At 41.8% G+C, this 23,942-nt stretch overlaps 1 protein-coding gene across 4 annotated transcripts in view; it reads left to right on the top strand.

Moving 5' to 3' along the window:
* Nucleotides 1-23,942, top strand: part of PRKDC (protein kinase, DNA-activated, catalytic subunit) — a 187,854-nt gene that overhangs the window by 161,196 nt on the left and 2,716 nt on the right. For 2 of the 4 annotated variants that reach the window (XM_033203538.1, XM_033203539.1), the window contains exons 73-85: nucleotides 905-1,065; nucleotides 3,776-3,987; nucleotides 10,596-10,683; nucleotides 10,791-10,934; nucleotides 14,399-14,603; nucleotides 15,883-15,950; nucleotides 17,069-17,289; nucleotides 17,398-17,490; nucleotides 20,500-20,589; nucleotides 20,797-20,868; nucleotides 20,936-21,137; nucleotides 21,719-21,907; nucleotides 22,579-22,718. In XM_033203538.1, the coding sequence (XP_033059429.1) occupies nucleotides 905-1,065; nucleotides 3,776-3,987; nucleotides 10,596-10,683; nucleotides 10,791-10,934; nucleotides 14,399-14,603; nucleotides 15,883-15,950; nucleotides 17,069-17,289; nucleotides 17,398-17,490; nucleotides 20,500-20,589; nucleotides 20,797-20,868; nucleotides 20,936-21,137; nucleotides 21,719-21,907; nucleotides 22,579-22,718 (1,885 nt within the window). The remainder of the gene's footprint in view (nucleotides 1-904; nucleotides 1,066-3,775; nucleotides 3,988-10,595; nucleotides 10,684-10,790; nucleotides 10,935-14,398; nucleotides 14,604-15,882; nucleotides 15,951-17,068; nucleotides 17,290-17,397; nucleotides 17,491-20,499; nucleotides 20,590-20,796; nucleotides 20,869-20,935; nucleotides 21,138-21,718; nucleotides 21,908-22,578; nucleotides 22,719-23,942) is intronic. The other 2 variants (XM_033203540.1, XM_033203541.1) reach the window with 1 other exon arrangement.

The raw sequence follows: 23,942 nt of genomic DNA, 5'->3' as shown, positions 1-23,942 counted from the left end.
AACCCCAACTCTACTAAGAATACAAAACAATTAGCTGGGTGTGGTGGCCCATGCCTGTAGTCCCAGCTGCTCAGGAGGCTGGGGCAGGAGAATCGCTTGAACCCAGGAGGCAGAGGTTGCAGTGAGCTGATATTGCACCACTGCACACCAGCCTGGGTGACAGAGCAAGACTCCGTTTCAAAAAAAAAAAAAAGAAAGAAAGAGAGACAATGGCCTCTCTAAGCAACATGACCTGCAGTTAAATGGAGTCAAGTGGTCCTCTCTTTCCATTTGTTTAATTTATACTTTGATATTTTGCTTGCAGCTTCAATATTACTGGCTCATGTGGCCTGCTTCATGCTCCTGGAATAAATTCAGTGACCACCAACTGTCCCTTGTGTTCCCAGCCCAGGATTCAAACTGTGCTTCGTGCAGAATGGGTACTCTAATGGAAGGATTTGGCTTCAGGATAGATACAAAACTGTACCTGGTGTTTGTTGGTGTACAGTGGTAGTTAAGAAAAGAACAATGGCCGGGTGCAGTGGCTCACGCCTGTAATCCCAGCACTTTGGGAGGCCGAGGTGGGCGGATCACGAGGTCAGGAGATCGAGACCATCCTGGCTAACATGGTGAAACCCCCATCTCTACTAAAAATACGAAAAAATTAGCTGGGCGTGGTGGCAGCTACACGGGAGGCTGAGGCAGAAGAATGGCTTGAACCCGGGAGGTGGAGCTTGCAGTGAGCCAAGATCACACCACTGCACTCCAGCCTGGGCAAGAGAGCGAGATTCCATCTCAATAACAAAAAAAGAACAATGACACTAAAAAATACAAGGCAAAAAGGGAACATGTTAACATTTAAGGTCATAGTTTATGGATAAGTGGATATATTGACCATTGCTCTCTTCTTTGGTGTCATTGATAGTTACTGATTCTGCAGAACTGCAGGCGTATCCAGCACTTGTGGTGGAGAAAATGTTGAAAGCTTTAAAATTAAATTCCAATGAAGCCAGATTGAAGTTTCCTAGATTACTTCAGATTATAGAACGGTATCCAGAGGAGACTTTGAGTCTCATGACAAAAGAGGTTGGTGTCTTTATTCGACTTGGCGGTAAGGAACTTTACAGAACGTAAAGATACACTTATTTATATCCAAACGCGTTAATGTGTGCAGTGCGTGTATTATAGCTTTTCCCAGCCAGCTGTGAATTCTGCTACATTCTGAGGACATAGGTAATTTAAAGCTGCAAAAATGAGTTTTCGCATTTACCCATTTTCCTCTGTGGGTGTTGATAAGAACACTGTGTTTGAACAAGGACCCAGAGAGTTGGAGGCGGGGTGACTGTGGCCAGTCACATTTGCTGTGCCCAGTGCTCACCTGTCATTTAGTCCAGAGGGAGTGAGCAAGTTCAGCTTGCATCCCACCTCCCAGGAGCACAACACCTTCCAGCAGCACGGTGTCCGGAGGGGTCTGGGACCTGTGAGCAGGAGTGAGGGGTCAGTGTGTGGACATGGGAGGAACCCGCACCCTTCCACATGACCTGCCCCTTGGCCCCACCAAGGGCTGCACTGCCAAGTTGCACTCCTGTCCTTTGGGCTCTGTCTGTGTGCAGGAGGGCTCCACTGACTTCATTTGCAAAGTGCAGAGCCTCTGAAAGGCTTCGTAGTTGACTTTTATAGACATGTAACTGGAAGACAGGGCCAAGCTTTGAGCTGAAAATGTAATAGTTCACAAAGGGTTACATGGTTCGTTCTCTGTTAGCTTTCCATGGTGAGTTTTTAAATAATGTTGATCTCTGGGCTGCGGGGACCCAGTTTGACTTTTAGGGCCCTAACCACTCCCTCTACCTTTTTCTGCATTCTGAATAGTAGACTTTCTTAGTAGGTATTAAACAGGTTAAGGTAAATTCAGAAATGCAACATGTATGTTTTTCTTCAAGGTAAGTGAGCAAATAATTAAATAACTTCATTATGATTTTGTTTTTTTCCAATATAATATAATATTTATACATGATAAAAACAGCATTTGAATTTGTGAGGACATAAAGTATTCACTCCGCATTGTCAAAACACCCAGTAGACACGTGCAGTGGAGCCGGTAGCCTGTCTATGAGCTTACGTGAGCTGTGTGAACTGATCCATCCTCACACGTCATGCTGTCCTCAGTGCACACTTGCACTCAGGAAGCTTGTCCATACTCAAGCCTCACACCAGCATTCCAAACACATCAGATTTTATCTTCAGAATGATACCTTAAAAGTATCAGAGGAAAATGTGAACACATTTTTTTAAATGGTCTTGGAACGAAGAAACAAAAACCAGAATCCATGAAGCAAAATAGTTTGACTTCTATACAGAAAAAGAAAAGAAGTACTTCTATACAGAAAAAGAAAATACCGTATACAAAGTTAAAAAAATAAAAAGCCAGGCGCAGTGGCTCACGCCTGTAATCTCAGCACTTTGGAAGGCCGAGGCGGGTGGATCACAAGGTCAGCAGTTCAAGACCAGCCTGGCCAACACGGTGAAACCCTACTAAAAAAAACAAAAATTAGCTGGGCGTGGTGGCGGGTGCCTGTAAACCCAGCTACTTGGGAGGCTGAGGCAGGAGAATCACTTGAACCCGGGAGGTGGAGGTTGCAGTGAGCCGAGATCACGCCACTGCCTAGCTTGGATGACAGAGCAAGACTCTGTTTTAAAAAAAAAGCAACCAACCAAAAAAAAACAAAGAAAAACGTTTGCAACACATACAAGAAACAGAAAGCTGACATTGGCTTTCTGTTTCATTCAAAATAAATGGTCACAACAGACCGGTAGAAAATGGTGAGAGGAAATGCATGCGTGATTAAAGGACGTAAGGCAAATAAACATGGAACATTCAGCCTCACTAATAATGAAACGTGAAAATTTAAATTAGACGTTTTTCACTTCTGATTGACAGTGATTTAATTTTTTTTTTTTTTTTTTTTTTTGAGACGGAGTCTCGCTCTCACCCAGGCTGGAGTGCAGTGGCACGATCTCAACTTGACAGTGATTTTAAAAGTTGATTATGTCCAGTGTTGGTAAAGACTTTGGAAAGTAGTCAGTCTAATACTTTTAGAAATGAAAATTTGAAAAATTCTTTACCATGGCCGGGCACGGTGGCTCATGCCTATAATCCCGGCACTTTGAGAGGCCGAGGTAGGAAGATCGTGAGGTCAAGAGATTGAGACCATCCTGGCCAACATGGTGAAACCCCATCTCTACTAAAAATACGAAAATTAGCTGGGCATGGTGGCATGCGCCTGTAGTCCCAGCTACTCAGGGAGGCAGGAGAATTGCTTGAACCCAGGAGGCAGAGGTTGCAGTGAGGCAAGATCACGCTACTGCACTCCAGCCTGGTGTCAGAACGAGACTCCCTCTCAAAAAAAAAAAAAACTAAAGTTATGTGCACAGGGATTCTACTGCAACATTACCTGTGATAAAAAATTGAAATATTCATTATAGAGCAGTAAACAACATGGAATACTACACAGCTGCCAAGAGGAATGAAGTAGATTTTTCTATACGTCTGTCTAAGAACAACCAGCACCAGTTGTCTCGTGTGATTCCATTCTTGCAACAGAAGACTATTCTGCACAGAAAGTGCCTGGGAGAGTCCAGTGATTGCCACAGCAGAAGAGAGCTGAGGGATGGAAGACTTGTTTTGTACTTGTGTTTTTATACTTCTGAGTTTTCTTTTTTTTTGGACATATGTTACTTTTGTAACAGATGATGTGAGATGTTTTACTCAGCATTAAGTTTCAGCTCTCTATTTTAGATCTCTTCCGTTCCCTGCTGGCAGTTCATCGGCTGGATCAGCCACATGGTGGCCTTACTGGACAAAGACCAAGCCGTTGCTGTTCAGCACACCGTGGAAGAAATCACTGATAACTACCCACAGGCTATTGTTTATCCCTTCATCATAAGTAGCGAAAGCTATTCCTTCAAGGATACTTCTACTGGTCATAAGAATAAAGAGTTTGTGGCAAGGTAGGTAATATTACAGAAAGAATAAGTTGATCAGATACTACAGGTTATAAAAATGTGGTTAAAGCACATATGTGGACACTTATATTTGTTTCCAAATTAATTAGAGTTGTCATTGAAGAATAATCTTAGCCGTTGCTTTGTTGATTATATCTATTCTGGGTATGTTACTTGTTACAGGATGTATCTCCTTTGTAAAATACTTTCATCTTACATTGCTAACAAAACATTCTGCTCATATGGTCATAGTTGCTTGGGATAGACTAGTTGAGATGATTTTTGAAATCAGCTCCTGAAATTGTCCTGTAATTTAAAATACACAGAAAGACTCCTCCTTTTAATTAGGACTCAGTAGACGGCCTCAAGTGTCATCCTGTCCACTTTTTTTTTTTTTTTTAATTATACTTTAAGTTCTAGGGTACACGCGCATAACATGCAGGTTTGTTACATATGTATACTTGTGCCACGTTGGTGTGCTGCACCCATCAACTCGTCATTTACATCAGGTATAACTCCGAATGCAATCCCTCCCCCCCTCCCCATAATAGGCCCTGGTATATGATGTTCCCCTTCCCGAGTCCAAGTGATCTCATTGTTCAGTTCCCACCTATGAGTGAGAACATGCGGTGTTTGGTTTTCTGTTCTTGCAATAGTCTGCTGAGAACACTGGTTTCCAGCTGCATCCATGTCCCTGCAAAGGACACGAACTCATCCTTTTTCATGGCTGCATAGTATTCCATGGTGTATATGTGCCACATTTTCTTAATCCAGTCTGTCACTGATGGACATTTGGGTTGATTCCAAGTCTTTGCTATTGTGAATAGTGCCGCAATGAACATAGTGTGCTTGTGTCTTTATAGCAGCATGATTTATAATCCTTTGGGTATATACCCAGTAATGGGATGGCTGGGTCATATGGTACTTCTAGTTCTAGATCCTTGAGGAATTGCCATACTGTTTTCCATAATGGTTGAACTAGTTTACAATCCCACCAACAGTGTAAAAGTGTTCCTATTTCTCCACATCCTCTCCAGCACCTGTTGTTTCCTGACTTTTTAATGATTGCCATTCTAACTGGTGTGAGGTGGTATCTCGTTGTGGTTTTGATTTGCATTTCTGTGATGGCGAGTGATGATGAGCATTTTTCCATGTGTCTGTAGGCTGTATGCATGTCTTCTTTTGAGAAATGTCTGTTCATATCCTTTGCCCACTTTTTGATGGGGTTGTTTTTTTCTTGTAAATTTGTTTGAGTTCTTTGTAGGTTCTGAATATTAGCCCTTTGTCTGATGATTGCAAAAACGTTCTCCCATTCTGTAGGTTGCCTGTTCACTCTGATGGTAGTTTCTTTTGCTGTACAGAAGCTCTTTAGTTTAATTAGATCCCATTTGTCCATTTTGGGTTTGATTACCATTGCTTTTGGTGTTTTAGTCATGAAGTCATTGCCCATGCCTATGTCCTGGATGGTATTGCCTAGGTTTTCTTCTAGAGTTTGTTTTTTGTTTGTTTTGCTTTGCTTTTTTGAGACAGAGTCTCGCCCTGTCACCCAGGCTGGAGTGCAGTGGCGTGATCTCGGCTCATTGCAACCTCTGCTTCCCGGGTTCAAGTGATTCTCCTGCCTCAGCCTCCAGAGTAGCTGGGACTACAGGCCCGTGTCACCATGCCTGGAAATTTTTTTTTTTTTTTTTTTTTAGTAAAGATAGGGTTTCACCACGTTAGCCACGATGTCTCAATCTCCTGATCTCGTGATCCACCTGCCTCGGCCTCCCAAAGTGCTGGGATTACAGGTGTGAGCCACCATGCCCAGCCTAGGGTTTTTACGGTTTTAGGTCTTATGTTTAAGTCTTTAATCCACCTTGAGTTAATTTTTGTATAAGGTGTAAGGAAGGGGTCCAGTTTCAGTTTTCTACATATATGGCTAGCCAGTTTTCCCAACACCATTTATTAAATAGGGAATCCTTTCCCCATTGCTTGTTTCTGGCAGGTTTGTCAAAGATCAGATGGTTGTAGATGTGTGGCGTTATGTCTGTGGCCTCTATCCTATTCCATTAGTCTATATATCTGTTTTGGTACCAGTACCATGCTGATTTGGTTACTATAGTCTTGTAGTATAGTTTGAAGTCAGGTGGCATGATGCCTACAGCTTTGTTCTTTTTCCTTAGGATTGTCTTGGCAATGAGGGCTCTTTTTTGGTTCCATATGAAATTTAAAGTAGTTTTTTAATTCTATGAAGAAAGTGAATGGTAGCTTGATGGGGATGACATTGAATCTATAAATTACTTTGGGCAGTATGGTCATTTTCACAATATTGATTCTTCCTGTCCATGAGCATGGAATATTTTTCCATTTGTGTCCTCTTTTATTTCCTTGAGCAGTGGTTTGTAGTTCTCCTGGAAGAGGTCCTTCACATCCCGTGTAAGTTGTGTTCCTAGGGATTTTATTCTCTTTGTAGCAATTGTGAATGGGAGTTCACTCATGATTTGGATCTCTGTTTATTGTTGGTGTGTAGGAATGCTTGTGATTTTTGCACAGCTTCTGTTCTGGTTAGTGGGTGGCTTGTCTGTGAACACACCCCTGCCCTGCTGAGGCCCTGCCCACCATACCACTTCTCTGAACAGACAACTGTTGTCTTGAAAAATGAAAGAAGAGAGAAAGATGTGAAAGACAGTGTGTCAAGAAAGTGACTTTGCTGGGCATGATGGCTCGTGCCTGTAATACCAGCTACTTGGGAGGCTGAGGTGGAAGAATCAATTGAGGCCAAGAGTTCATGACCAGCCTTGGCAACATAGTGAGATCTCATCTCTAAAATATTAAAGTAAAAATAAGCTAAGCATGGTGGTGCATGACTGTACTTCCAACTACTTAGGAGACTGAGGTGGGAGAATTGCTTGAGTCCAGGAATTCAAGGCTGCAGTGAGCTATGACTGAACTTGTCAGTTGCCACTGCTGTCCAACCTGGGCAACATAGTGAGACCCTGTTTTTTAAAAAAGTGATCTCTTTCATAACGTAACTTCAGAAACTATATATATCGAGTTATATACTTCAAAATGTCGACATCAGTTGCAAGATTGGCTTTCATCTAAGAGCAGCTCTTTTTTTAATTTTAAGTTTTAATTTTTATGGGTACATAGTAGGTGTCTATGTTTATGGGGTACATGGGATATTTCGATACAGGCATACAGTGTGTAACAGTCACATCGGTAAGTGGAGTATCCATCACTTCAAGCATTTATCATTTCTTTGTGTTATAAACATTCCAGTTATACTCTTTTAGTTATTTTTAAATGTACAATAAAAATTTACTGTAGTCACCCTTTTGTGCCACCAAATACTAGATCCTGTTTTTCCTAACTATATTTTTGTACCCACTAACCATCCCCACTTTCCATCTCTCCTCCCCTCCCCATGAGTTCAGTTGTTTTAATTTTTAGCTTCCACAAATGAGTAAGAACATGTGAAGTTTGTCTTTCTGTGCCTGACTTATTTCACATAATATAATGTCCTTCAGTTCCACCATATTGTTTCAAGTGACAGGATCTCATTCTTTTTTATGGCTAAATAGTACTCTACTGCATGTATGTACTGCATTTTCTTCATCCATTTGTCTGTTCATGGGCACTTAGGTTGCTTCCAAATTTTGGCCATTGTGAATAGTGCTGCAATAAACATGGGAGTTCAGATATCATACTGATATCCTTTATTTTGGGTATATATCCAGCAGTGGGGTTTCTGGATTATATGGTACTTCTAGTTGCAGTTTTTTTAAGGAATCTCTATAGTGTTCTTCATAGTGGTTGTATTAGTTTACATTCCCACCAATAGTATATATGGGTCCTCTCTTCACATCCTTGCCAGCATTTGTTATTGCTGGGGGTGAGATGGTACCTCGTTGTGGTTTTGATTTGCATTTCTCTGATGTTCATTGATGTTGAGCACGTTTTTATATACCTGTTTGCCATTTGTATGTGTTCTTTTGAGAAATGTCTATTCAGATCTTTTGCCCCGTTTAAAAATGAGATTAGATTTTTTTCCTGTTGAGTTGTTTGAGCTTGTTATATATTTTGGTTGTTTGTTTGTTTGTTGTTTGTTTGTTTGTTTTTGAGACGGTGTATTGCTCTGTTGCCCAGGGTAGAGTGCAGTGGGGCAATCTCTGCTCACTGCAACCTGTGCCTCCCGGGTTCAAGCGATTCTCCTGCCTCAGCCTCCTGAGTAGCTGTGATTACAGGCAAGCACCACCATGCCCCACGAATTTTTGTATTTTTAGTAGCGACAGCGCCAGGCTGGTCTTGAATGCCTGACCTTGTGATCCACCCACCTTGGCCTCCCAAAATGCTGAGATTACTAACGTGAGCCATGGTGCCCGGCCATATTTTGGTTATTAATTCCTTGTCAGATGGGTAGTTTGCAAATGTTTTCTCCCATTCTGTGGATTGTCTCTTCTCTGTATTGTTTCCTTTGCTGTGCAGAAGCTTTTAGATTTGATGTGATCCTCCTGTTTGTCCATTTTTGCTTTGGTTGAATGTTCCTGTGGGGTATTACTCAAGAAATCTTTGTGCCCAGACCAGTGTCCTGGAGAGTTTCCTGTTTTTGTTTTTGTAGTTTTATAGGTTGAGATCTTAGATTTCAGTCTTTAATCCGTTTGGATTTGATTTTTCTATGTGGTGAGAGATAGGGGTCTAGTTTCATTATTCTGCATATGGATACCCAGTTTTTTCCCAGGACCATTTGTTGGAGACTGTCTTTTGCCTGATGTATGTTTTTGGCACATTTGTCAAAAAATGGGTTCACCGCAGCTGTGTGAATTTATTTCTGGGTTCTCTGTTCTATTCCATTGGCTTATGTGTCTGTTTTTATGCCAGTGCTATGCTGTTTGGGTTACTATAGCTCTGTAATATAATTTGAAGTTAGATAATGTGATTGTGCCAGTTTTATTCTTTTTTGCTCAGGGTGGCTTTGGCTATTCTGGGTCTTTTGTGGTTCCATACAAATTTTAGGATTATTTTTTCTATGTAAAGAATGTCATTGGTATTTTGATAAGGATTGTGTTGACTCTGTAGATTGCTTTGGGTAGTGTGGACAGATGTAACAGTATTGATTCTTCCCATCCATGAACATGAAGTAACTTTGCATTTCTTTGAGTTCTCTTCAATTTCTTTCATCAGTGTTTTACAGTTTTCATTGTAGAGATCTTTCACTTCTTTGGCTAAGTTTATTCCTAAGTATTTTCTTTTATTTGTGGCTGTTGTAAATAGAATTACTTTTATGCTTTCTGTGTCAGATTGTTTACTGCTGGCATATAGAAATGCTACTGATTTTTGTGTGTTGATTTTTGTATCTGCAACTTTACTGAATTTATCAGTTCTGATGGTTTTGTGGTGGAGTCTTCAGATGTCTCCAAATATGAGATCGTATCATCTGCAAGCAAGGATAATTTGACTTCTTCCTTTCTAATATAGATACTCTTTATTTCTTTCTCTTGTCAACTTGCTCTAGCTAAGACTCCCAGTAGTATGTGGAATAACAGTGGGCATCCTTAACGTGTTCAAGGTCTTAGAAAAAGGTTTTCAGTTTTTCACTGTTCAGTATGACACCAGCTGTGAGTGTGTCATATATGGCTTTTATTGTGTTGAGGTATGTTCCTTCTATAGTTTTTTGAGAGTTTTTTTTTTTTTATCATGAAAGGATGTTGCATTTTATCAAATGCTTTTTCAACATCAGTTAAAATGATCAGTGGTTTTTGTCCTTTATTCTGTTGTGTTGATACGATTGATTTGTGTATGTTGATCTATCCTTGTATCTCTAGAATAGATCTCACTTGGTCATGATGAATAATCTTTTTAATGTGCTGTTGAATTTGGTTTGCAAGTATTTTGTTGAGGATTTTTGCATTAATGTTCATCAGGGATATTGCCCTGTAGTTTTCCATTTATTTGATGTGTCTTTGTCTGGTTTTGGTATCAGGATAATACTGTCCTTGTAGAATGAGTTTGGACGTATTCCCTTCTCCGTTGTTTTTTGGAATAGTCTGAGTAGGATCGGATTAATTCTTTTTTAAGACCCTCATCTCTTGATAAAATAGATGCTTCTTGCTTTTTTTTTTTTTTGAGACAGAGTCTTGCTCTGTCGCCCAGGCTGGAGTGCAGTGGCCGGATCTCAGCTCACTGCAAGCTCCGCCTCCTGGGTTCACGCCATTCTCCTGCCTCAGCCTCCTGAGTAGCTGGAACTACAGGCGCCCGCCACCTCGCCCGGCTAGTTTTTTTTTTTTTTTTTGGTATTTTTTAGTAGAGACGGGGTTTCACCATATTAGCCAGGATGGTCTCTATCTCCTGACCTTGTGATCCGCCCGTCTTGGCCTCCCAAAGTGCTGGGATTACAGGCTTGAGCCACCGCGCCCGGCCTCTTGCTTCATTTTAACATTGGATGGAATTTTAAATTACTATAGTTGCTTATATGTATATGATATGTATAAATTATATTTAGTTATAGATAACATACATTTTATATATGTATAATATATAACATACATTGTTTTATATATGTATAATATATAAAATATATATTGATTTTGGGAAGGTACTTGATTACCTAAACTTTGTAAAATTTTTTTTAATAGGATTAAAAGTAAGTTGGATCAAGGAGGAGTGATTCAAGATTTTATTAACGCCTTAGATCAGCTCTCTAATCCTGAACTGCTCTTTAAGGTAATGATAGAACAGCTTCTGGCACATAAAACATAGAACTTGGGTAAAACTTAATTGCAATCTAACTTGATTTTTTTCTTTCCTTCCCCATCCCCCCTCCGCAACAGGATTGGAGCAATGATGTAAGAGCTGAACTATCAAAAACCCCTGTAAATAAAAAAAACATTGAAAAAATGTATGAAAGAATGTATGCAGCATTGGGTGACCCAAAAGCTCCAGGCCTGGGGGCTTTTAGAAGGAAGTTTATTCAGGTATGGACTGGCACAGCCTGCCTTTATGATAGCAGAATCATTGTGACAGTCAATATTTACATTTAATGATTTAACAGTTCTGGATTTAAAATGTCTGTTGAATGCTTTAGATCTCATGCTTTCTGTGACACACCGATAACATATTTTTAGGTTAGCTGGTAGCAGGTGGGTTAGTAGGTAAAACCTCAGAGTTTCATTACATGTTGTTCATGCTCAGATGTTTAGATCTGAAAGTTACATATAGATTGGTATTTCCAGTTCTTCAGATGGCTTGTGTTAAATAAGCTGATAAGTATTTTCAAGCACTTAGTTCAGGGCACAGTTCTGGGTGCTCTGTATCCAGTCCCCAAATACAAAGGGGTTGTGTGACAAAACTGCTCACCAAGAGCTGTGCCTAGGACAAGTGTGGTAAGTGTGAGTTCTTTCAGAGGGTGCTGGAGTTGGAAGGAAAACACACCATCATTTGATGGGAATGATGGAGCAAGTAGACTGCAGTCAGCCCAGTTGCCACATCTTTGCAGCCTGCTTGGCTCCTTCTCTCCCTCCTCCATCTGGAGACTTGCCCTTAGGGCTTGGCAGCAGCATCATTTCTCCTTCAGAGCCTTTCCCATCCCTCCCCCAACTGTGATCTCCAGAAGAGTCGAGTGTTCTTCGTCTCTCACCTAAAACACCTTACTTTACATTCTCTCTGCTTAGCCTGGGTCATACTGACTTTTCTTTCTAGTTTTTGTCAAAATTACTTTTATTCATTAAACCTCAAGAAATTTAAGGGCTTAGATAAGTCTTGGAACTCTTGTTGCCAGAGTTCTCAAGTTCCACTGTGTATAGGGCTTTATCCTTTTTTAAATAACTGCTTTATTACGATATAATTCACATGGCCCTTAAGTCATCCATTTAAAACAGTTTTACGTATATTCACAGAGTCATGAAATCATCACCATATCAATTTTAGCACATTTTCATCGCTACAAAAAGAAATACCCATTAGCAGCACCGCCTCCACACAGCCTTCGGCCTAGTCTGCCCCCAGCGCACTGCCACCTCAGCCTGTCTGCACGTAGTCTCTTGTCTCGGAATTCATGGCCACTTTGTTGCTGGAAGCCCTGAGACTGCCCTGCAGGGCTATCCATGGGAAGCACAGGTCTTCCCCCTGCAGCAGCACCTGATCCTGCCCAAGCCTGCAGGGTGCACAGAGGCCTCCTTTGTTCCTTTCAGGCAGGAGATGTGTTTGGAGTTTTATTTCTAGTACCTTAGAAAATTTATCCAGAACTTTCCACCTTGTACCAAATCAAAAATAACTTGCATTCATTCAAAGAAGAATCTACCAAAACAAAGTGCCTCAAATATCACTTTAGAGGATCCTTAAGGGCATTATGCCTTTCAGAAAGGATAATGCTGATTATGTTTGGAAATAGCTAATTTCCATGTATTCTAAGAATTGAAGATTGTTTCTACTTTATTCATCCACTTACAGATCAAAGAAGAAATCTGTTTTATATATGGCAATTTTCCTATAGTGGATTATCTTAAAATAGAGCACATTTCATTTACACCAGATTTATGTTGTGACATTAGTTATAAATTTGGTAAGAACATTTCTAATTAGAGATGATCAGGTAAATCTTGACAACTGTTGAGTAACTGCTAGTAATGCTCTTGAGATTTATTTTTTATTTTATATCAGAATTATAATTCAAATAAATATCTAAGTAGAGGCTAATGCAAAGAGATAATTAATATGTTCCAAGGTAGAGTATTTTTAATAATTGCTTTTAGGAATAAACATATCTGCTGGGCGCGGTGGCTCACACCTGTAATCCCAACACTTTGGGAGGCCGAGGCAGATGGATCACGAGGTCAGGAGTTCGAGAGCAGTCTGGTCAACATGGTGAAACCTGTCTCTACTAAAAATACAAAGCTTAGCTGGGCATGGTGGTGCACACCTGTAGTCCCAGCTACTCGGGAGGGTGAGGCAAGAGAATCACTTGAACCAGGAGGTGGAGGTCGCAGTGAGCTGAGATAGCGCCACCGCACTCCAGCCTAGGTGACAGAGCAAGACTCTGTCTCAAAAAATAAAAATAAAAGAGTATTTAAATAATATTTTTTCTGGCTTATTACCCAAAATAATAACTTGAAACACTTTTACTAAAGAAAGTGGCATTCTTAAATTTTTCTCTTCAGTTGGTATCAAAAATTATAAGCCATTTATTTCTACTGAACTACTTCCTTTATTTTACTGTTTTTAACTTTGTTCTTAGTTATTTTCGTCATCATAATGATGTAGAACAGTAACTAGACAATGAGTACACAGAGGTTAAATGACTTCGCCAAGTTTTTAAAGCCCTTATTAGGATTTATTAACTAAAAGTCACTACTAACCATGTTTTTTGTTTTTGAGACCGAGTCTTGATCTATCGCCCAGGCTAGAGTGTGATGGCATGATCTCGGCTCACTGCAACCTCCGCCTCCCGGATTCAAGCGATTCTTCTGCCTCAGCCTCTCGAGTAGCTGGGACTACAGGCGCATGCTACCGCACCTAGCTAATTTTTTTTATTTTTAGTAGATACGGGGTTTCACCATATTGGCCGGGCTGGTCTCGAGCTCCTGACGTGATCTACCCCCCTCAGCCTCCCAAAGTGCTGGGATTACAGGCGTGAGCCACCTTGTCCGGTTAACCATGTCATTTATTTAATTTATTTATTTATTTGAGACGGAGTCTCACTCTGTCACCCAGGCTGGAGTGCAGTGGCACGATCTCAGCTCACTGCAACCTCTGCCTCCCGGGTTCAAGCGATTCTCCTGCCTCAGCCTCCCAAGTAGCTGGGATTACAGGCATGAGCCACCACACCTGGCTCATTTTTTGTATTTTAAGTGGAGACGGGGTTTCACAACGTTGGCCAGGCTCATCTTGAACTCCTGAGCTCAAGTGATCCACCTGCCTCGACCTCCCAAAGTGCTGGAATTACAGGCATTAACCATGTCACTTATAATGGAACACAGGAAACAAAAGGCAAACTCTGGATGTTTTAGAGTATTGAAATATTCAAGGAAAGCAAAACTATAATTTTTTTTTTAAGAAACAGAGTCTCACTCGGACACCTAGACTGTAGTGCAGTGGCATGATCATAGTTCACTGACAGTTCAGACTCCTGGGCTCAATAGTGATCCTCCTGCTTCAGCCTCCTGAGTAGATGGAACTACAGGCACGTGCCATCACACCTGGCTAATGTTTGTTGCCCAGGTTGGTCTCAAACTCCTTGGCTCAAGTAATGCTACTACCTTGGACTCCCAAAGTACTGGGATTACAGGCATGAGCCACCATGCCCAACCAAGACTGTACATCTTAAAAGCAGAGAAGAAACATATATCATTGCGCACTTCATTCATTACACTTATAAGCTTAGAGCCCTTTCCACAGTCCAAACTAAACATCAGTCTTTATAGTAAATTCTTATTTATTTCAGACTTTTGGAAAAGAATTTGATAAACATTTTGGGAAAGGAGGTTCTAAGCTACTGAGAATGAAGCTCAGTGACTTCAATGACATTACCAACATGCTACTTTTGAAAATGAACAAAGACTCAAAACCCCCTGGGAATCTGAAAGAATGTTCACCCTGGATGAGCGACTTCAAAGTGGAGTTCCTGAGAAATGAGCTGGAGATTCCTGGTGAGTTAACCTCCAGGGGTGACAAAACTGTACTGTCAGGAGCACAGCACTGTAATAAGAACTCGTGGTTTCTGGAATAGTGATACTGGGATATTGACAGTTATCTCTTTTTTTAAAGAATTTTAAAATTCACCAAATTTTTCATCATTAGGAAAATCCATAATTATGAATGAGCACACATTACTAAATGTTTAATGAGATTATAGTTCTTATATTTCTGCTTTTGACAAATGTTCAGATTTTCATTTGGTAATAATGGTAAACAGCAATCATAGATTTCCTCTGAACATATTCATTTCATACTTTGCTCCTGAATAACTTTTCTTCAGAAATATAATACAGGTGTAGACTCAGATTACTTCCTGGGATGTGTACACAGTTCCATTTAAAGTGACAAGTTAATGATAAGTCACTGACCTACAGGAAAAATGATCATAATATTAGGGATAGAGATGCACAGCAAATTGGCCAGATTTCAAGGCGTGACTTTTTCAGAGGAAACCTGTGTATGTTCCATTTTCTTCACCCCAAATTTGCCAGAGGAGAAAAAAGTTTTAATCTGGTTATTCATGTTCTCATTTCAGTGGGTATAAGAAAAAACATATTTGGAGAGACACTTTTCTTTGTCATTAATAACGACTGTGCAGTTGCATATGGTTCATTTCAAGAAAAACATTTAAATGTAAGCCTTGTCATGTGCAGCTTGATTGGCCTTGAGCATATGCAGTGTTGTAGTCAATGCATCAGTTTTCTATTTAGGATTTGTCCATGCTATTAGAATAGAGCACTAAGTTCCATAATCAGTCAAATTGAGAAATAATTTTTTTTTTTTTTTTGAGTTGGAGTCTTGCTATGTCGCCCGGGCTGGAGTGTAGTGGCACAATCTCGGCTTACTGCAAACTGTGCCTCCTGAGTTCACACCATTCTCCTGCCTCAGCTTCCCGAGTAGCTGGGACTACAGGCGCTGCCACCATGCCTGGCTAATTTTTTGTATTTTAAGTAGATACAGGGTTTCACCATGTAAACCAGGATGGTCTCTATCTCCTGACCTCATGATCCACCCGCCTTGGCCCCCCAAAGTGCTGGGATTACAGGAGTAAGCCGCTGTGCCTGGCCGAGAAATAACATTTTTAAAAAGTCAGTTTCCTTTAAATGAAAACTTTTCAGTAAAAAGTTTTATGTTAGATTGGTTTTTTAAAAAGTAGATCAAGAGACATGTTTTAAAATACAGGCAGTTGTCTAACAAGGTGTTCCTAAGCAAAGCTGTGGTTTGTTTTAGGTCAATATGACGGTAGGGGAAAGCCGTTGCCAGAGTACCACGTGCGAATCGCCGGGTTTGATGAGCGGGTAGGTGTGAGGGTGTGTGACCCAGTCCCTGTCCTGATGAACGTTCTTCAGATATGAGAATGATCTGTTTGCCTTTAGTAAATAAGAGACAACGGCCCATGTTGATCACAGATATATCGAGTTTAACGTATTTACTGAGATGGAGTCTTGCCCTGTTGCCTGGGCTGGAGTGCAATGGTACAATCTCGGCTTACTGCAACCTCTGCCTCCCGGGTTCAAATGATTCTCCTGCCTCAGCCTCCCAAGTAGCTGAGACTACAGGCACATGCCATCACGCCCAGCTGTTTTTTGAGTTTTTAGTAGAGACAGGGTTTCACCATGTTGACCAGGCTGGTCTTGAACTCCTGACCTCGTGATCCATCCACCTCTGCCTCCCCAAAGTGCTGGGATTACAGGTGTGAGCCAGTGCGCCCGGCCTTTTTTTGTCTTCTTTGTTTGAGACAAGAGTCTCGCTCTGTCACCCAGGCTGGAGTGCAGTGGCACATTCTCAGCTCATTGCAACCTCCACACCCTGGGTTCAGGCGATTCTCCATGTTTCAGCCTCCCTAGTAGCTGGGATACAAGTGTGCGCCACCACGACTGGCTAATTTTTGTATTTTTACTGGAGACAGGGTTTCACCATGTTGGCCAGACTGGTCTCAAACTCCTGACCTCAAGTGATCTACCCGCCCCATCCTCCCAAAGTGCTGAGATTGCAGGCATGAGCCACCGCTCCCTGCCCTGAGTTTCTTAGTATAATGTCTCCAGTGTTTGAACAACAATTCTATTTAAGATACCATAAACTCAAAGAGTAAGCTGTGTGTGAGTATCCACTATAAAATATGTGTAGCATTGGCTTACCACTGTAGAAAGTTTGCATGTTGGCTGTTGCTACTTGCTAAGGGTATCCACATTCATAAGCAAGTATTTATAACCAGGAATACAACATTTCTGCGGGCACAGTAGTCAGGCACAAGCAGGTAGCAGGAATTTGTTGCTGGCCTGGGCACTCTGCTCTTCTTTGGCACTGTCTTCAGAGGGCGGCCCTGCAGAGGAATGCTCACGGCCAGTGTGGCTTTTCCCTCTGAGTTTGACACGCCGCTAGCCTGTGCCCTGAGGTGACATTCTGATTTTTGAAGGTGACAGTCATGGCATCTATGCGAAGGCCCAAGCGCATCATCATCCGTGGCCACAACGAGAGGGAGCACCCTTTCCTGGTGAAGGGTGGCGAGGACCTGCGGCAGGACCAGCGTGTGGAGCAGCTCTTCCAGGTCATGAATGGGATCCTGGCCCGAGACTCTGCCTGCAGCCAGAGGGCCCTGCAGCTGAGGACCTACAGCGTGGTGCCCATGACTTCCAGGTAACTGCCAGTAGGCTGCTGCACATTGCTTGGCGTCCACGGGACTGTTTTTCTAGTGAAGAAAGAGCAGTTTGGGTTTACTCGTTAACCTTTTATTCTCCCTTTCAGGTTAGGATTAATTGAGTGGCTTGAAAATACTGTTACCTTGAAGGACCTTCTTTTGAACACCATGTCCCAAGAGGAGAAGGCGGCTTACCTGAGGTAAGGGCGGCCACACGCCCTGCTCCCCCAGCAGTCGCCTCCCCTCACTTCTCCAGTGGCAGGTCGGGGCCGTGACAGGCGCGCTCGAGAGCCCACACTGCCTGCCCCGCAGTCTGCTGGCTGGGTCAATAAACCAAATGGAGTGCTGGCTGCTAACCAGTAGTTGCAGATATTTTACTGTAATACAAAATATGCGTTAACTTTGGGTGGGGGGAAGAAAAATTGTTGAAGGAAATAATAATAAAATTAGCAGATAACATGTAGTAAAACATTTTCTGTGGGATAGGCACTGTTCTCAATTTTTAACGTGTATGAATCAATTTACTTCTCACCAACAACCTACAAGGTAAGTGAGTATTATTATCACTACTATATAGATGAGGAAGCTGAGGCCCAGAAAGGTCAAGTAACTTGTCCTGTGTCACTTAGCCTGTAAAGTAGGGTAGCTGGGATTACTAGTCATGTATTTTTATTTTTCTTTATCCTTTTCTCTATTTTCCAAGTTTTCTACAATTAACATGTATATTTTAACCACAAGTTTTTTTTATTTCCTTTTTGTTTTTGTAAAGAAAAATAAGGACAACATGAGAAACATTTTGAGGGTTGACAGATTTTGACAACCAAAGTTGACAGGTTTGGGTGACGAAGCTGTAGGATGAAGGAACAGCTTCAGGGCCTCTTTCTCTTTGATATCCTCTGATTCTTTCCTAAAAAGTTTTTAAATAGGAGCAGTGTTCCCTTCAGTCAGGAAAGATTTCTGAAAAAATCAAACATATTCTTATCAAACTCATATTCCCAGGTGATAATTACTCTACAGGGCAGTGTTCACCAACTTTTAGTTCCAGACATTTGAGTCCTTTGCTTAGAATTGTTTCTACTTTCCCTGGAATACGGGGCAACTGATGAGCATGCTTCCTGGAGTCTCACAAATTCCAGATCTGGCCCTGGCACTGAGCCTCTGCCTGACAATGCAGGCGCCAAGCAGGTGTCGCCTTTCCCATGGTACCTCTCTACATTTGTGGGACGGGACGGTAGCGTGGAACCGCACAGGGTTAATATAGGTACCAGGAGAGTTGAAAGCACCTTACATAATGGAATTATGTAAATAATTTCCAACTGCCTTTTTACAGGGCACTTCCAGTACCCATTATTAAAATCCTTCCTATTTTTTTTCTTAATTCAGCACGTTACAGTGTTTTGTTTTTTTGAGACAGTGTCTCTCTCTGTCGCCAGACTGGAGTGCGGTGGCGTGACCTCGGCTTACTGCAATCTCCGCCTCCCGGATTCCAGCAATTCTCCTGCCTCAGCCTCCCGAGTAGCTGGGATTACAGGCGTGCGCCACCATGCCCAGCTAATTTTTGTATTTAGTAGAGATGGGTTTTCACCATGTTGGCAGGATGATCTTGATCACTTGACCTCATGATCCGTCCTCCTTGGCCTCCTAAAGTACTGGGATTACAGGCCTGAGCTACTGCGCCCAGCCTACGGTTTTATAACCTAAGAATTTTGATCTCACTTTAAACTAGGAGGAGAGAATTTTAAGATGGAGGAGACTACTTTTAAAGTTAACTTTAGTAGCAACTTAGAAAAGATTTATTTCACCTGAAGTGATTGAATTGCTAAGTCACACGTGAAGCTGTTCTGTCTTTAGATTTTATTGGGAAAACTTGTTAAAGCTTTCCTCACGAAAGTACCTAAACATATGTATATCACATTGTTTCCCACTGCCCAGGTACTGCCTTTTTCCTAGGAAACATTGAAAACAGCTTTTCAAGTTCACTTAAGCATCCATTGTCATTTAAGAAAATACTTTCTCATAGGAGTGCAGAAGGTTATTGGAAGAAAAAAGAAAAAATATGTTCTCATATTTACTATGGATTGTGTGTATATCTACATATTGGAAATATGAAGAAAGATGTGGCACTGGCCAGGCGCAGCAGCTCATGCCTGTAATCCCAGCACTTTGGGAGGCCGAGGTGGGCAGATCGCCTGACGTCAGGAACTCAAGACCAGTCTGGTCAAGATGGCAAAACCCTGTCTCTTCTGAAAATACAAAAATTAGCTGGGCGTAGTGGCGGGTGCCTGTAATCCCAGCCACTTAGGAGGCTGAGGCATGAGAATTGCTTGAACCCAGGAGGTGGAGGTTGCAGCAAGCTGAGATTGCACCACTGCACTCCAGCCTGGGCGACAGAGTCTCAAAAGAAAGAAAAAGAGACCGGGCGCGGTGGCTCACACCTGTAATCCCAGCACTTTGGGAGGCTGAGGCGGGCAGATCACGAGATCAGGCATTCAAGACCAGCCTGGCCAACATGGTGAAACCCCGTCTCCACTAAAAATACAAAAATTAGCTGGATGTGGTGGCATTTGCCTGTAATCCCAGCTACTCAGGAAGCTGAGGCAGAAGAATCGCTTGAATCCAGGAGGCGGAGGTTGCAGTGGGCCGAGATCGCACCACTGCACTCCAGCCTGGCAACAGAGCGAGACTCCATCTCAAAAAAAAAAAAAGAAAAAGAAAAAGATGTGGAAGTGGTTTAAATAAGGATAAAAACAGACATAATCCATCTTTAGCAAAACTGTGTGGGCTTTTTGGCTGTGGTAGTGACATGGCCCGAGGCTTCTAGCAGCTGCCTGTGGTGCTGTCGCCCTCTTGTTATGGTTCTTTCTAGGTCAAAGTTGCAGAATTGCATGCCTGGTTAATAAACATTTATGTTTAGTTCATCTTATTCCTCTCTATGTCAGTGGGAAATTTATTGTATTTAATGGTTTTGTACCTAATTCATAGGCAATAGCTTGGATTTCTTTAGGAATAATGAAGCATGAATAATGGTATATTGAAATTCAAGATCCAGAGTAATGTGGGTTCACTATTAATATTGAATATGGTTAAAAGTCATATTATTTTTTCCTACTGCTTTGCTATTTTTCAGTGAATTCTTGGTGATCTTTGTCTTTGAAATCACATAATGCTAAAATCTTCCTAATTCCGATTCCCCTTTTCTCACTCACTAGTGATCCCAAGGCACCGCTGTGTGAATATAGAGATTGGCTGACAAAAATGTCAGGAAAACATGATGTTGGAGCTTACCTGCTAATGTATAAGTAAGTTTGGTTTTGATTTTCCTTTGTATTCATTAGTTCGTTCTTCTGCGAATTGCATGTTTTCTTTTGATTCTTAGAAAGCTTTGCCTCAGAGAGATCATCAAGATTATTTGATATTTGAGTCTCAGTCTAAACAAAAAGTTTTAAAATTTAAATTTTAAGTCAGAGAATTTTTTCTAATTAGATGTTTCTATTATTAAATCATAGGGGAGCTAATCGTACTGAAACAATCACCTCTTTTAGAAAACGAGAAAGTAAAGTGCCTGCCGATCTCTTAAAGTAAGTACCCTTCTGCCCTCACCCTTAGCAGGATCACAGCAGCCGCACAGCTGTGTCTCTCTTGCAGGCGGGCCTTTGTGAGGATGAGTACAAGCCCCGAGGCTTTCCTGGCACTCCGCTCCCACTTTGCCAGCTCTCATGCTCTGATATGCATCAGCCACTGGATCCTCGGGATTGGAGACAGACATCTAAACAACTTTATGGTGGCCATGGAGACTGGTGGCATGATCGGGATCGACTTTGGGCATTCATTTGGATCTGCTACACAGGTGCGCTTGCTGTGCTCTCATGATCCTGGGCGAGGCGAGAGTCATCATAGGACTTTCAACACCCTCCAGAAATAGACAGTTTTTAAGGAAAAACAACATATTAGATTCGTTTTGTCATGGTCATTGATTGCAGAAAGGGATAATCACTTCGTGCAGCCTTGTTCAGTCAGGTCACAGAAGTCATGGTGATCAATGATATCATCAGAACTGGGAATCAAATGTGTTCGCAGATCAAAGGAAGACTCTAAGGAAGTTTTAGGAAGCCCCATGATAAAAATGTCTGGTAAAAAATGTGATACATATCTTTTCTCCGGTTAACCTCTGAATGTTTGGATCCATCCTTCTCAATATCTGCGGCCCGTATCCTGCGCACGTGGGTTTTGCGCTGAGGGATAATGCAAGCTAAGGTGGTTACTCCTGAGCATAGGAACTCAACGTCTGTGTAGCTGATTTCAAGGGAAGCAGAGTCTGTATTGTTACTAAATGTGAACAGTAACTATGAGAGGTTGCTGCCGTTTGTGCTCGGTACTTTGAGAGTTCTGGCTTACATATTCTGCTGCTTGCCTTTTTTTCTTGTTTAGTTTCTGCCAGTCCCTGAGTTGATGCCTTTTCGGCTAACTCGCCAGTTTATCAATCTGATGTTACCAATGAAAGAAATGGGCCTTATGTACAGCGTCATGGTACACGCGCTCCGGGCCTTCCGCTCAGATCCTGGCCTGCTCACCAACACCATGGATGTGTTTGTCAAGGAGCCTTCCTTTGACTGGAAAGTAGGTTTTGTTTCATGTACATTTCTCACTTTTTTGACAGTGTCCCTGTGATCGAGCTGGTATCTCCCGTGTATGATGGAAGTGCATTGAGTCATGTTGATGAAAATATTTACATTATTTTGTACAGCATTTCTCAGAGGCCGGGCCCAGTGGTTCACGTCTATAATCCTGAAACTTTGGGAGGCAGAGATGGGAGGATCACCTGAGGTCAGGAGTTGGAGACCAGCCTGGCCAACATGGTGAAACCCTGTCTCTACTAAAAATACAGAAATTAGCTTGGTGTGGTAACGCACGCCTGTAATCCCCGTTCCTTGTGAGGCTGAGGCAGGAGAATGGCTTGAAACTGGGAGGCAGAGGTTGCAGTGAGCCAAGATCACGCCACTGCACTCCAGCCTGGGCAACAAGAGTGAAACTCTGCCTCAAAAAAAAAAAAAAAAAGTTGAGGCAAAACGTTTATTTGGAGAAATAAGGGGCCTGCTGAGGCCCCTCGTCTCGTGATGTGTACACCATGGAGTCTGTATGAACAGCTTTGTAGCTGTAGACAATAAAGCAAGGCTGCTCCTGGTTATAGATGTTTGTTTACTTTAAGATCGTTACTAGATTTAATCTGTTTGAACATGATTGTATGTACCATTATAATCAGCCGGGAAAATCATCTTCTTTTCTTTTAGAATTTTGAACAGAAAATGCTGAAAAAAGGAGGATCATGGATTCAAGAAATAAATGTTGCTGAAAAAAATTGGTATCCCCGACAGAAAATATGTTACGCTAAGAGAAAGTTAGCAGGTGCCAATCCAGCAGTCATTACTTGGTAAGATTTTTATATGTGGAAAAAACTAACGGACTACCAACATGCTACTGTTTCTCGAGGAACCAAGATATGTACAAAGTGCTGAGCACTTGATATTCTGTTAGCATGACTCCTCTGCTTTCATTGAGGAGGAAAGCAGGGCTTAGAGAGGCTGACTTCCCGAAAGCCAGGGCGAGGCCTGCAACTGTGACATATGTCTTCAGGCTTACACTCAGTCCCTCGAACAGTTGTGCCAATTGGAGAAACAGAGGGTGTGCTCTTAGGCCAGAATATTGTTATATGCATGAGGAGGCTTAGGTTTTAAATTTGCTTTTGTCCTTTTTAGGGCATTTGACCCTGATGGACATAGTACCTAGGTATGAAAAGCACGGTGTGGACTTGTTAGATGAGACTCCAATTTGGGTTGGCTTTTAGGTTAGCTTTAAAATTTTTTCTTGTTGAGGTCTAAAGCAAATACAAATTTATGGAGATGATTCACAGAAAGGAAAAAAGTTGGACTTTAGAATTAAGTAATAGTGGCAGTCTATGGTCAACTTATTTTTGACAAGAGTGCCAAGACCATTCAGTGACCTTTCCAACAAATAGCACTGGCAAAAGAATGAAGTTAGGTCCCTGTTTCACACCATGTGGAAAAGTTAATTCAGAATGGATCAAAGAGCTAAATGCAAGAGTCAAAACTATAAAACACTTAGAAATAGGAGTAAATCAGCTGGGCATGGTGACTTACGCCTCTAATCCCAACACTTTGGGAGGCCAAGGCGAGTGGATCACTTGAGGTCAGGAGTTCGAGACCACCCTGGCCATCAAGGTGAAACCCCATCTCTACTGAAAATACAAAAATTAGCTGGGCATGGTGATGCACACCTGTAATCCCAGCTATTAGGGAGGCTGAGGCGGGAGAATGACTTGAACCCCGGAAGGTGGAGGTTGCAGTGAGCCAAGATGGCGCCACCGTACTCCAGCCTGGGCAACATAGCGAGACTCTGTCTCAAAAAAAAAAATAGAAATAGGAGTAAATCATCCTGACCTTGGATTTTGTTGTGATACTTGCCATTTTTTAGGTATGACACTGAAAGCACAAGCAGGAAACAAATACATACTTTGGACTTCATCAAAATTAAACAATTTTGTGCTTCACAGAGTGCTATCAAGAAAGTGTTTCAGCCTTCAGAATGGGATAAAATATTTGCAAGTCATGTATCTGATAAGGGACTTGTATCTAGA

This window comes from Trachypithecus francoisi, unplaced genomic scaffold (genome assembly GCF_009764315.1).
Source record: "Trachypithecus francoisi isolate TF-2019V2 unplaced genomic scaffold, Tfra_2.0 Lachesis_group7, whole genome shotgun sequence".
Lineage (NCBI taxonomy): Eukaryota > Metazoa > Chordata > Mammalia > Primates > Cercopithecidae > Trachypithecus > Trachypithecus francoisi.
The sequence above is the reverse complement of the archived record's forward strand: the minus strand, read 5'-3'. Positions and strand labels throughout refer to the sequence as shown.